Source organism: Symphodus melops (genome assembly GCF_947650265.1).
Source record: "Symphodus melops genome assembly, chromosome: 12".
Taxonomy (NCBI): Eukaryota; Metazoa; Chordata; class Actinopteri; order Labriformes; family Labridae; genus Symphodus; species Symphodus melops.
The window spans coordinates 3157643-3170380 of NC_136702.1; the positions used below are offsets into that span (position 1 = coordinate 3157643).

The 12738-nt window shown below is 38.7% G+C and overlaps 2 protein-coding genes across 2 annotated transcripts; one reads left to right on the top strand and one right to left on the bottom strand.

The window, feature by feature from the left end:
* The first annotated feature begins 444 nt into the window (after positions 1-444).
* nms (neuromedin S) lies at positions 445-6809 on the top strand. The gene is made up of 7 exons (XM_079358276.1): positions 445-744; positions 2644-2690; positions 3573-3629; positions 4700-4726; positions 4817-4873; positions 5164-5238; positions 6162-6809. The coding sequence occupies exons 1-7, from the start codon at positions 672-674 to the stop codon at positions 6192-6194; spliced, it is 369 nt and encodes a 122-aa protein (XP_079214402.1). The 5' UTR covers positions 445-671; the 3' UTR covers positions 6195-6809.
* A 116-nt stretch (positions 6810-6925) lies between these two features.
* pdcl3 (phosducin-like 3) lies at positions 6926-10191 on the bottom strand. Its single transcript, XM_079358277.1, has 6 exons — positions 10104-10191; positions 9188-9305; positions 8969-9059; positions 8633-8776; positions 8118-8326; positions 6926-7445 (listed from the first exon to the last, which is right to left on the bottom strand). Exons 1-6 carry the CDS (start codon positions 10107-10109, stop codon positions 7297-7299), a joined length of 717 nt encoding a protein of 238 aa, XP_079214403.1. The 5' UTR covers positions 10110-10191; the 3' UTR covers positions 6926-7296.
* Positions 10192-12738: the final 2547 nt, after the last annotated feature.

The following is a 12738-nucleotide window of genomic DNA, read 5'->3' on the forward strand; positions in this document are numbered from 1 at the left end:
CTCTCTTTGTCTTTAAAAGCTGATTTAGGCCTTTCCACAATTTACTTCCTTTTTTTTTTTTTTTTTTTTTTTTAAAAAGTAGGCTACTTTTTGCATTTGTATGGATGGATGTCTTCTTTGATAAAAAAAAAAAAAAAACAACTAGTTGTGATGTTGTTTGCAAAATGCTCCAACACAGCTTGTTATTGAACATGTGATTCATGAGCTGCTTTAGGCTCATGATCATCATTTCCCATCTGATGCTGCAGGAGAGTCCAGTCATAGACATCAGCACACTGGTTGTCTCAGAAGTGTTTAAAAATTCAGCCCACCCACTATTCCCAATGCACTTTGATTCCAGGAAATAGAAGACGCGTATGCGCGCGTGCGTGTGTGTGTGTGTGTGTGTGTGTGTGTGTGTGTGTGTGTGTGTGTGTGTGTGTGTGTGTGTGTGTGTGTGTGTGTGCGTGTGTGTGAGAGAAGGGTGCGTTGGATTTGCGCATGTGGGTGTGCTGATGAGCAGGGAGGTGTGATTGGTCACCTTTGCGTATGAGAGCTGGTGTGTGCTTTTAAACTGCTGCGGGCAGAGGGCACGAAGCATCTAGAGAACACACTTGACCTACGAGCCGAGCCGAGCCGAACCGAACCGAGCAGAGAGAGAGGAGTAACATAGAACTTTACCTCCACGGATCATGACTCTGCCAACTGTACGACAACTTTTTCTTCTGTGCTTTCTCTGGTTTCTTGGATCTTGGTGCACAGCAGGTGAGTGAATATTTTAAAGAGAAAGTTTTTTTTGTTGTTTAAAAAAATGTTTTATTTTGTAAAAAAATGTTTTGGTTTGTGTCGTTTTTAATTTGTGTATAATATAAATAGCCTGTTCATTATTTTTTAAAAAAGGCACTATTTTACCTGAAATACATAGGCTACTTAATATTTTTGTCTTTTATATACTTTATGCTTTCAATAATTCCTTTAACACTTCAACATATGGTTAAAGATGAAGAAGGTAAATATTTACTTTAATTGGTCAAATTACTATACAGCATTAAACCATGTGTAAGGACAACTTGATATATGCCATATTGTCAAGAATTAAGGCATAATTTATCCTTACAGATACATTAAGTTGTGTCCCTTTCGTCACTTATTTGATTCTTTATTTTCTTAAAACAAACTATGTTGACCAGAAACTGAACATCTGCTGACATGACTGAACATCTGCTTTGTGGAGCTTTTAAGGCTGCTTTTTAAGCACCTGTGGTTGAAGGTGTGTCTCAGTAACCTTGCATTCCTATTTACTATAACAATAAGATCAATTGTCCTTTTAGGGAACTTATTAGTTCTGCACATGTAAATTGAGAAATCGTTAAAAAACGAGTTTTAGTCTCCATGCCCAGATGGTGATCTTCAAACGATCAATACTATCCTTTACTCTTTTTTCACAAAGCAAATTAAACTGTGAGAGGACAGACAATACATACAGCTGCTGCTTATAACTTACTCATCGCTGTTACAAATTATTATATTGATTCATTAATGTTTAAACGTAACAGGTTTTTAGTTTCTTTTTTTTGCATTTCGCTTAAAATCACAAAGAAATTGTTTTAAAAAAAAAGAAGAAGAAGAAAACAATCATTTCTCTTTGAAATGAAGAAAAATCCTAGTGTTCAACCGACTAGGAAAAGTTAAGGACATGTACCTCAAAATGATGAACTACATGAGTAATTGCATTTCACCTCTGCCAACACTGTCACTTATTTAAACCAGGTTCTGGTCTACTTTCGCGCTGTGCAGGAGAGATGTCACGGATGCTTCTCGCATCCAGACACATCAGCATCACTGCATCAAGCTTTAATGCTGAAAGATTTCTGAAAAGTACAGTTATTCCAGGAAAAGCCGGGGGCTGGAGGAGGGAGGACAGAGGGTGGGGAAACACATGCGGTAAAGAACCCACAGATCAGGGTGCACACGCTTATGACTTATGACACTTATCATACTTACGTATGAGCGAGTGCGTGTGTGTGTGTGTGTGTGTGTGTGTGTGTGTGTGTGGTTGACTTGTAATTTACTCTTGCCATCATCTGCCCAGGGACAACAGATGGAAATGAGCTACTTACCTGAATCTACAAAGCATCTCTTCTCTTCTGAGATTAATGTTGTTTTTTTTACCCTGATTCAAATAAACTAACAAACTAAACTGAGCAGTAGTCTAACGGCGCCCCTGAAAGGCACACGTGTACTGCAGGACTAAATACGGCTCACTCACTTTAATTAATCAGAGTAAAGTTACCCACACTCTTAGCCTCAGCTTTTGCTCGACACTGTTAAGTAGAAGAAGCTGCTGGCCTGGTTTCCTTACCACCGCTTCACCATGAAGTCACTTCAAAGTGTCCTACCAAATATATAGTGTTGGTGCTTTTGTGATTCAAGAGCTCTTTAAGTACACATAGCACCTACAACAAGCATAACGTACAATAATATCACTGCTGAAACTGACTTCTACAGAATAAATACCATTGTACCGTGGAGTAGATATGAATTCTTCTTTTGCATTGATTATTATGATGAAAGGACATTTTTACATCTCACTGTATATATTATTCTAATGAAAATGTTTTGACGCTGCACATTCACAAGACCTCTCCTTTGCTCTTCGCTCAGATTCGAGACCGTTCAATGGATTGGACGATGGGATAACGCTCAGAAAGGTGAGGAGTTATCTGTGGCCCGGCCTGGCTCGAGGTCCAGGACAAATATGGGAAGGACACAAGTTAACTGCTCGTAATGAATAAATTATTGGAAGAAGAAAGTAAACAAATGAAACGATAACTACAAACAGGAAGTGTATCTGTCAGTAAAGTCAGTCGTGTGATTGTGGATGTGTGGCATAATGTAGTACAGGATGGTGTGAAGCAAAATGGAGAGAGAGAGAGAGAGAGAGAGAGAGAGAGAGAGAGAGGGAGAGAGAGAGAGAGAGAGAGAGAGAGAGAGAGAGAGAGAGAGAGAGAGAGAGAGAGAGAGGGAGAGAGAGAGCAACACTGGGGTGGGGCTTTCATGCCCTGAGAGCAACAGGCCCAGGTGATTTGAACCAGGATGGAAGATTCCACTAAGGAACAAGGGAGAAAGAACAATCTTCACATCTGTCTCTTCACTCTTTACCTGCTCATTCTTATCAAACGATCATATTTGGTTGAGAGTATAGACAGTATGGTTTACGCTGAGTTGGACAAGTGAAAGGTGGTAAAAAGAAGTCGAGCAGATTTCCTCTTCATCCTAAATGAACAGAAATAGATCGTCCTCGTCTGATATCTTTGCACATATCCCAGCGATGAATACGTAAACTGCAGTGTGCTGATGACCACTTACAGTTTGATCTGCTAAAAGGTCAACACATGTCAGAGAGAAGCAGATGTGCATATTAAAGAGCAGTGAGAGAGAAATGCATTGGGCCTGACTGGCAGGTTTAAAGAACAAACAGTGTGATCTGCAGGTTCAGCACTTCAAAAAAAAAAAAAACACCTTCATGTTTTCTCTCTCATGTTGCATCCACTGCCATTACCTGCTCATATATGAGGGCTGTTTGTCTGCAGGTTCGAGGCATTCAAAGTGGTGATTATAGTGATGCTGTGTGGGGACAACCGAACGAGGTGAGTGCAAACACCAGAAACACTTTTAACAGGAAAACAAACGATTATGTCTTCTGTTTTTTTCTGGGTTTTTTTTACATTTTTAGATACAGATATATCAAACTGAGACAGGTTAATAAAACAACTTAAATCATAGGACCTGTTCATCTATATTATTATACAATGATTTACAAGCAAAGGTAAATATGGAGCATCGATAACCTTGTGGTTGAGTGGCGTGCCTCATATACAGAAGCTATTGTCACCATCACAGCAGCTGTGGGTTTTATTCCACCTTCGGCCACCACTCACTTCTCCCCAAGTTTCCTTTCCAAGTCTGTCTTCAGTCAAAGCCAAAATGCCACTGAAAATAACTTCAAAAAAACAACAGAAAGTTGAATATTGCGAGCAAACTCCCACGCCATGGTCTGACTTACAAAGCCACTGAGATCGACTGAACTGTATCTGCAAAATTTAGATTTTCCACGAGCAAGCCTCTGGCTCCAGATAAACATAAATTCTTACTCAAAGGTTAAAAGCATTTGAAGTATTTGAAGCATGTTTTCAAGGCCATGTTATATATCTAAAGGGTTTTTGGGTTTTGGGCAGATAAGAGTGAGCAGTAGAGCTCGTCTTGGAATCAAAAGCATTTTTACTCGCACACACACACTTGGAGGATTCAGCATTTTAAATCAAGACCACCACCGATTTCCACAAGTCCACATCCTGTGTGTGATTAGAAGGAGAACACCCCCTTTCTAAAACATCAAATAACTTAAATTAATTTGAAGTTTTCCCCTCAGTTATGTCCACATGTTTCCCCGTCATATAGTGAGAGACCCTGCACACAAGAGGAGGATTTGGCAAGAGATGGTTTTGGTCTTGGTCCCTAAATGTCTTGGTCTTGTTTCGCTCTGGTCACAGGATTTCTTGGTCTCAGTTATTGTGGTCTTGAACACAAGACTACCTAAGAATACATATTATTTTTAATAGTTACTGTAAAAAATATGCCATACTGTATAGCAGTGAGTGCGAGCATCGCCATGTGATTTTTAAATCTGTTATTTATGGTAAAATGTGTTTCCCCACAGGAGCAGGCCCAGAACGTTTTCAAAAGAGTAAGTATGAAGAGAAGAGAGTAGTTATTCTCTGTTTTATATTTTCTAGCAGCACGTCGCTGACCTCTGAGTTTCTCTTTTTTTTTTCAGTTCCTCTTTCATTACTCTAAAGCTCGCAACTCTGTGGGCCCTCTGCAGCAGGTGGAGGTGAGCAGAATAAAACCAGGAAACCACTAATGGTGCTGTAAATCTTCTCTGTCACTGTGGTGAAATGTCAGCTTAAACAGTAATTATTCACATTGTAATGCATGGATTCCATTACAGTTTTTGCATCAGTCTTTGTCAATAAAAAAGCAGCTGGTTTTGACAGGTTGTGATTAAAGGTCTGATCGTGGTGGTCATGTTTTTTTTTAAGTTACGTCATAAATCGATACAATAAAGTGTTAAATGTCATGTTTACTTCTCTAAAGTTGACTCTTCTCTTTTTCCTCCTCCAGACTCATTCTGTTCACCCTTTGATTCGACTTTACCCCAAGCTGTCCAAGAGGAAAAATAAGAAGGTTCTACTTTTGGTAAGACAATTTAAGATACATGCTGGTTCTCAACTTTCAGCTGTGTGTTTTAAAACATCGGTTTCAGGCAAATGTTAAACATGGCCCTGAACAGCGAAGGAAACGCTAAAACAAAAGAGAGATTTCGCGACATCTCACTTGGTTAAATAATGCTGCATTTCAAACTAGTAATTCTTTTCACATCTCATTAAGTAAAGACCTGAGAGAAAAGGCAGTAAATGGCTCCAGTTAGCGCTAGCCTCCAGGGTCAAATGATCGAGCCGGCTCCTTTCCTTTTCTTTTTTTTTTCTGGCATCCTAACTTTCTGTAGGTCCAGGAATAGTTACACTCACTCCAAACTTACTGATTTTAAAACAAGCTGCACTTTACTGAAGAGGTGGAGGTATTTAGGTGTTAAACAAAATGTGCTCATTGCTGCTTAAAACTGGGATGCACCAGGTTTTTGCCCGACTTTGCCCTCTACTGGTTTTTCTGGTTGTTAGTTCAGAGTTGTATGACTGATGAGACCTGAACCATGATATAAGCTGATTTTTAATGTGTAAACCTAGCGGCTATGTTGTCTGTTATTGACAGCCTATATGTTTTTCTACTGTTTCATGTATATGGTGAGCCTCAGGCAAATCCACTTCTGTTATGTGTATTGGTGAAATAAAGCATGTCTAGTTAAGCAGCTTTAAAAACTTCTGTCAACTCACCTTAGAAAAAGGTTGTTTGTGCTCCTGACTTTTAAAATCAGTGAAAAAAACAGACAAAATCAATGAAAAGTGTTTCCACCGCTTTTTCTGACTTAAAAAGTTAGCAGTTTGTGACTATAAGGAGAGAAAGTAATCAAGAGAGCCAGTGTTAATCCTGGTTGATTACATCACTGTCGAGGTTCGATGAACTGCTGTCACTGACCGCTGTCTTTCTCCCTAATGAAACAGAAGATTCGTGGTCTGCCGGAGGGGATGTTGTAGAGGAAAAGTCAACGAAACCAGACAAAAATCAAGATGAACAGGAGACCAGCCGGCAGCTCCTGAACTTTACACCAACATCGACGGGTGGAGCAACAACACGCATCGACATGATGTTCTTATTTTTAACAGATAATAAACTATTGTCCTGATGGTAAAATCGAGCTGCACTGCCTCGGCTGCCACGCGTCTTCCTGCTTCCAAAGTTAATGTGAGCGAGAGCACCACCGATTTATTGGCCAGACGATATTAGCATAACCAGAGACTATCGGTATCGCCTTATTTTATTGGAAATACTACTCGATTCATTTACCAGTCAAATAGCATTTCATTTGAGTTTCATTGTATTACAGTTGCAGCTCTCTTTCCACCAGCATTGTGCTTTGTGGACTACAGCAAGCATTATCACTCTACAGTTGAGCGATCATCTTGTCTTATTAGGAATCTTTTCCACAAGGGTTGATAGCTGCATTTAAGGGACCAACACAATGAATGTGTACATCTTTATCTATCCACAGATTGAACACAGAACTAAGAAAGATATCTGCAGATATAGCTGATTTTTTCCCCCCTCTCCAACATTGGACTGATCCTCGGTACAGATTTGGCACGTTGGCACTGTTGCACAAAACGTGGGTGTCAAAAAAATACCATCAAGGCACTTTAATCTCCTGTAGAGTTTTTATAATAAACACGACACAGACATTAAAAAAAAAAAACATGGAAACAGGCACTTCTTATTGTGGCAAAGAGATGAACTCACATTTAATCCAACAGCTCTAAATGCACATGTACATGTTGTGACATACTTCTCATGAAACATAATAAAAAAAGTTAACATTTGTCTGTGATGTTTTTGTTGAAGGAGTTGGATATTTGTTTTTAAAAAAGAGTGACTGTTCTGTTCTCCCAGAAGGTACAAAGAGGCTGTACTTTATATGAACAGGGTTTGATTCTCTCCAGCAGAGAGATTGTCCCAGTGCCCTCGAGCAGGACTGGGGACCTGTTTCAGAGTCCAAACATGATATTTTAAGCTCCTCTGGTTGTTTCTCTTGAAGTGACGAGGACGAATCTTTGTTTTGGAGTGGCAGGTTTTGTTCTTTTACTAATAGTCCTCGTCCTCCGAGTCGCTGTCCTTTCGTGTCGGCATGGAACATCTGATCGATGACATGAGCTTGTCTTCAATTTGCTTCTTAGGGTTTTCCTCCAGGTCAGTCTTTATAGCCCCGGACTCTGATAATCTCCACTCCAGCTCTGGATGGGACAGAAAAGGACAAATAAAACATGAGCAGAAGTGCATTGTTTCACTGGAGTTAAGTACAAATAGCTGATCACTAGAACATCAGTGAGTTTCAGGATTGATCTGAGTCAGGGCCACGTTCCCCTAAACACAAGGCCAATTGTCTAGACGTTAGTATGTGATGAAAAATGAATGTAGCTGGCTTGAAGGAGAATTATGAAATTTCCAAATACATGTTTTTCTCTAACTGAAAGGCAACACCAGGCCTCGTCAACTCACGGCCCCGGGGCCATGACATCCGACTCATGAATCAGTTGTATTTACAATTAAAAAATTCAAATATAAACTGATGGAAAAACGAATGAATGACCGTCATTGTTGTCACATTAAAGTGTTAAACACAGCAGAGCGCTCCCGTCTAATAGAACATCTTTGGTCCTTTGTTCGCAGCCTAGCACAAGCTTGTGTTGTTGTGTTGGCTTGCTTGTCTGGCCCCGGGTCCTTTGCTTTCTGAACATTTGGTCCCTGATCAATTTAGCTGAATAGTCTGGGGTTATGCAACTCTTAAAAAAAAAAAAAATAATAATAATTTAAAAAAATCACATCTGCATTAATTTAGATTTATTCTCGTGGTCTTGAAGATTTAATTGCTGCTGTTTTCTTTTCTGGAGAAAGGAACATCCTACCTTCAACCTTGAGGTTCATGCCCCCGAATACCAGTGGTCCAATAAACTGGGCCTTCATCTCTCCCTCGAAGTAGACGAAGATGGTGGGCAGGTTGCGGTCTGGGTAGTTGGGGATGCAGGTGGTGGAGATGGATTTGAGGAACTTGGTCTGAGGGAACTTCCTGGCTAACATGCTGAGGTGCTGATTGATGAGGGTACACAGGGGGATGCTGGGAAAAGAGATAAAAGATGATGATTCTTCAAAACGATTACTTTGATAAAGGAAAACACGTGGTTCTTAAACTAGTAAGTCAAAAGTTTAAACACCTAACGACTTCAAAGCAGCTGTGATGGCTTCAAAGTTTTCTTTTGTGAAAGGCCAACAATCATTCTCAAACCAGCGACATGAAGATATCACAAACTTTACTTCAATATTATCTGTAGTTTTAGACTTAAGTTACGTCTGTAGGCCTCTGTTTCTTTTTTCTCTCTCACTTCTTCGAGTGTGCTCTTCGTGTTTTCTTTGCGAGCCCTACCCCTGTTTGTAGAGGTGCAGCACCACCCAGATGCCTTCTCCGGCCTTGTTGACCTCCTGGATGTAGTCCTGCCCTGAGATTTCCACCATCTCGCCGAACACGTTCTTCATCTGAGTTGCCTTCCACTCTGCAAGACGCTTCTGTCTGCAAGGAGAAAAACACCTCCTATCAGTGTGCAGTAACACAGGATGTGTAAAGTCCAAAAACACTTTTTCAGATTTGTAGGATTTGAAGTCATTTTGGCAAGATTATAACAAATGTTTTTAAATTATTCATAATCCAGGGTGTTGTAGTCTCTAACTGTACCAGACCCCCTCGTGGATATTTTCCAGTTACCTGTACAGCTCAATGGCAGCCTCATCCTCTTCACCAAACTCGTCTTCGTTCTCCTCCAGTTCTTCCAGAGTCATGTCCTCATATGTTTTAACTTTTCAGAAAAACAAACAATAAGTTGTCTTACCTTCAGTGACAAGTTGAACGAAGCAGATTAAACTATGCTCAATAAACATGATCATGTAGAACAAACTGGGTGACATCCCAAAGTGTCTCTCTTACCGATAGACTGCTGTTGGAGTGCCAGCTCCTCCTCTTCATCATCTTTAGGCGTCTCTTTGGGAGGAAGAATACCTTTCTTCCTCAGGATATCATTCCACTCGGTGTCTTCGTTCGGGTCCTGGGTGGAAAAACAAAAACATGTCCTGTTACGATGAGTGTCACGAAGATATGACATGTTTGTTTTTTTTAAATGAAAGACTGAAAGCAGCGTTTAAAGGATCTGAACTCGAAGGCGACAGTGAGGCCGTAAAATGTCCCTGATCCACTGTAGATGTTTTCTCTTACTTCTACCACATAAAGGTCACACTTAAAAAAGCACATTAAGATCATAGCTAATGTACAAACACTTCCTGCTTCACTATCAATAAGCAGTTAATAGGAGGGCAAACTTAATAGCTTATTAACTACAGATTATTACTACTATAATAACTAATAAATGAGCTTCACAATGATTAATAATCAGCATGCTTGCTTCTAATTAATAAATAAATTAAGGAGAATATTTCGACCTTATTCCCTCCTTTACAACCTTTTGTTGTGATCGATAGATAAACTGCTCAGCTTTAATAAATATTAAATGAAAAATAATATTTAGTCAGATTATCCAGATTAAACCAACAATATTGTATTTTAATCATTTAAAAAACGCTACAGCAAATAATAAAATAGTCATCATTAAAAAAGCTTATAGCTTATAAATGTGTCTTTTTAAATACTGTAAAACCTTTTAAATGTCACAGGAGGATTAAAACCTGATTTAGTTTACATGTGAACGCTATGCTACATGCTAACAGACTTTTAAAGCTCTGCTGTGAAATTATCTCAAAACACAACACGGACACCAACCCGTGTTTAATAGTATCATATAAATACAGTAAATGACGGCGTTTAAATGAATAAATAAGGAGTTACTGGCCTGCATTTTGACAGATGAAATCACACTACTGCTCTCCTCCCAGACACGGAAACAGAAGGAGCGGCGACGGACCGACTCCGGCAGGAAACACAAACGGTGTGTCCCCCCCCCCAAAAAAAAATAAAAAATTCAATACGTTGAGATTTAAAATAATGTCCATTTAACAGGCAAAATGTTAAGTTCATTTTTATTTGGTATATTTGACTTTTTCTAGTATCTTCTTTTGGTTTGGAAATATCTGTTTAGAGAGATGCGGAACGCTCACTTTAGAAAAAAAGGGGGACAATAATAAAGGAGACACTACTGATTTCCGTCTGACGCTCAATGCGACCATAAAAGGAGTTGAAGCGCAGCATTCCATTTGTGGAAACCTAACAGGTGCTGTTGCTGACACACACACACACACACACACACACACACACACACACACACACACACACACACACACGCGCGCGCACACAATCGTGGGCTTTTTTCATTCATGTAAATGAGATTTAAATTTGTATTGAGTTAAAAATAAGATTCAAATCTCAAGTTACACACACTCACACACAATCGTGGACTTTTTTCATTTATGTAAATTAGGTTTTAAATCTGATTCAACATCAAAATGTTGACAAATACTAAAAAAATACAAAAATATTAGGGAGCTTAGCTTAGTAAGAAATCAATCATAAACAGAAAGACTGTATGGTAATAAGAACATTAACTTTCTATACATAATACAAATAAACATAAACAAAGAACTGCTTCAACAAACAAACAAAAAATAATGGCAGGAGCTCAAGGAATGATCAAATAAACAAAGAAGCCACTGAATGCAAACATGACCAACATGAAGGTCTCGAAAGGTAGAGTTGAAGATCAGAAGGAGTATAAATATAGGCATAAATAATAAAAGCAATAAAAGACGATGAAAGTAGTAAGTTTAGACAACAGATCTTTGAATTGTTGTATCATTAACTTTAGTTTTTTTTAGCCTTGATTCACTAAACTCCATGCTAACGGGACTCTGAGTCGTCATCTCAGTCTGTTGGTACTCCATCTTGTTAATTTAAGCTCACACCAGTTTTACTTGCTTAACTTCCTCTTTTTTTCTCCTTCTGCTTTCTACTTATATCACCAATACTGTCATCACTACAGTTAGATAGATAGATAGATAGATAGATAGATAGATAGATAGATAGATAGATAGATAGATAGATAGATAGATAGATAGATAGATACTTTATTGATCCCGAGGGAAATTCAGAAGTTCACAAAAAAATACGAAGAGATATTCACAAAATGTGTCCAGAAACATGAGGAAATATGTTGTTTCACTTAGTGTGGGCTGAGTAAGAAACATTATGATTATAATTTCTTAATCAAGTCAACGACACATTTATACAATTTCTCAGTACAGCCTGAAATGTGGAGACATTATTCGTGACAAACATTTTGACCTGCACTTGTCCATCTTGGTAATTTGAGAAATATTCTGTATTGTAATTGCTCTAAAAAGCTTTGTTTTAAAATGATATACAGTTTGCAGCACTGACGCTGCACAACATCATCATAACTCAAGTCATTCCTGATATTATGTCCCAGATATAGGACACTAAAAATCTTGCCCTGATTTGTCGAGGGCCCTCTCAAAGCACGGGTGAGTGCTCAGGCCAGGTCGTGTTATTTCAGCAGGAGCAGATTCAGTACCGTACAGTCTTGTGGTGTGGCTCATGCTTGAAGGGAGCTCGAGGCCAGCGAGGTTAAACGTGCAGACTTTTGGACCTTTGTTATGTGATGATTTATCGATTGACAAGAGACCCAGGATAAACTAAAGGGAGGGAAATAGTGATTATTGTCACATGTCCTGATGGTGTTATGAAGACAAAAAACATTTAAAGTAGTGTCTTAATTTGTTTAAGAATGTCTCGTTTAAAACATTACAGAAAATATTTTTAGTATAGGACAGTAAGAATTAAAATAACACAAAGATAGAGTTGTAGATTAGTTAATAATATTTATTCTAAGAAAGCCCTTCTTACAATGTCCTGATGTTAATATTTGAAATTGACAACTTAATGTTTTATTTTTTTCTCTCTCTCTCTGGTTTCAACAGTTTTAATTGAAGGACTTTCTGCACAATTTGCACATAAATTGCTGAGATTACACATCAGCAAATCTTATCAGTTAAAAAGGATTATTATGTAGCCTAATAATTTACAATCAACTTGTGAGGATCAACTCAATCACTCAGCCGAACACAAGAGAATAACTAAAGTCTTGACATGAACTCTTGAGGGGTCCTCAGGTTGAGGTCTGTCCGCTGTGATGGATGAATTGATCAGGAGCCTTTGTGTGATGATGAATTCACTGAGTACCTGCACGCAGCCAAGCAGCCAATCATAGGAGGGCTCTCAGCCGGAACTGGCGGAAGGGAAAGTTAGTGAAATGCGGAAGAGAGAATATTAAACGAAGAGCTCCCACTCTGACCCTGTTTCTCAAGATCCAAACCATATTTGTTATTTTTGTCTGCATAAAAAAAAATACTATTTCGTTGTTCTCATTGTAATTTCACTGCAACAAATATAGACCAAAAACTGTTAATAATGATTATGTATCATATTCTTGTACAGTTCAGTTAATGGTAAAG

Excerpts from the sequence above, each read along its gene's own strand:
- nms (XM_079358276.1), top strand. The coding sequence starts at position 672 with ATGACTCTGCCAACTGTACGACAACTTTTTCTTCTGTGCTTTCTCTGG. Across the intron at positions 4,874-5,163 it reads GCCCTCTGCAGCAGGTGGAG|ACTCATTCTGTTCACCCTTT; the intron begins GTGAGCAGAATA and ends TTCCTCCTCCAG. Across the intron at positions 5,239-6,161 it reads ATAAGAAGGTTCTACTTTTG|AAGATTCGTGGTCTGCCGGA; the intron begins GTAAGACAATTT and ends CTAATGAAACAG.
- pdcl3 (XM_079358277.1), bottom strand. Across the intron at positions 9,060-9,187 it reads ACTCCAACAGCAGTCTATCG|TTAAAACATATGAGGACATG; the intron begins GTAAGAGAGACA and ends TTTTCTGAAAAG. Across the intron at positions 7,446-8,117 it reads CATGAACCTCAAGGTTGAAG|AGCTGGAGTGGAGATTATCA; the intron begins GTAGGATGTTCC and ends TGTCCCATCCAG.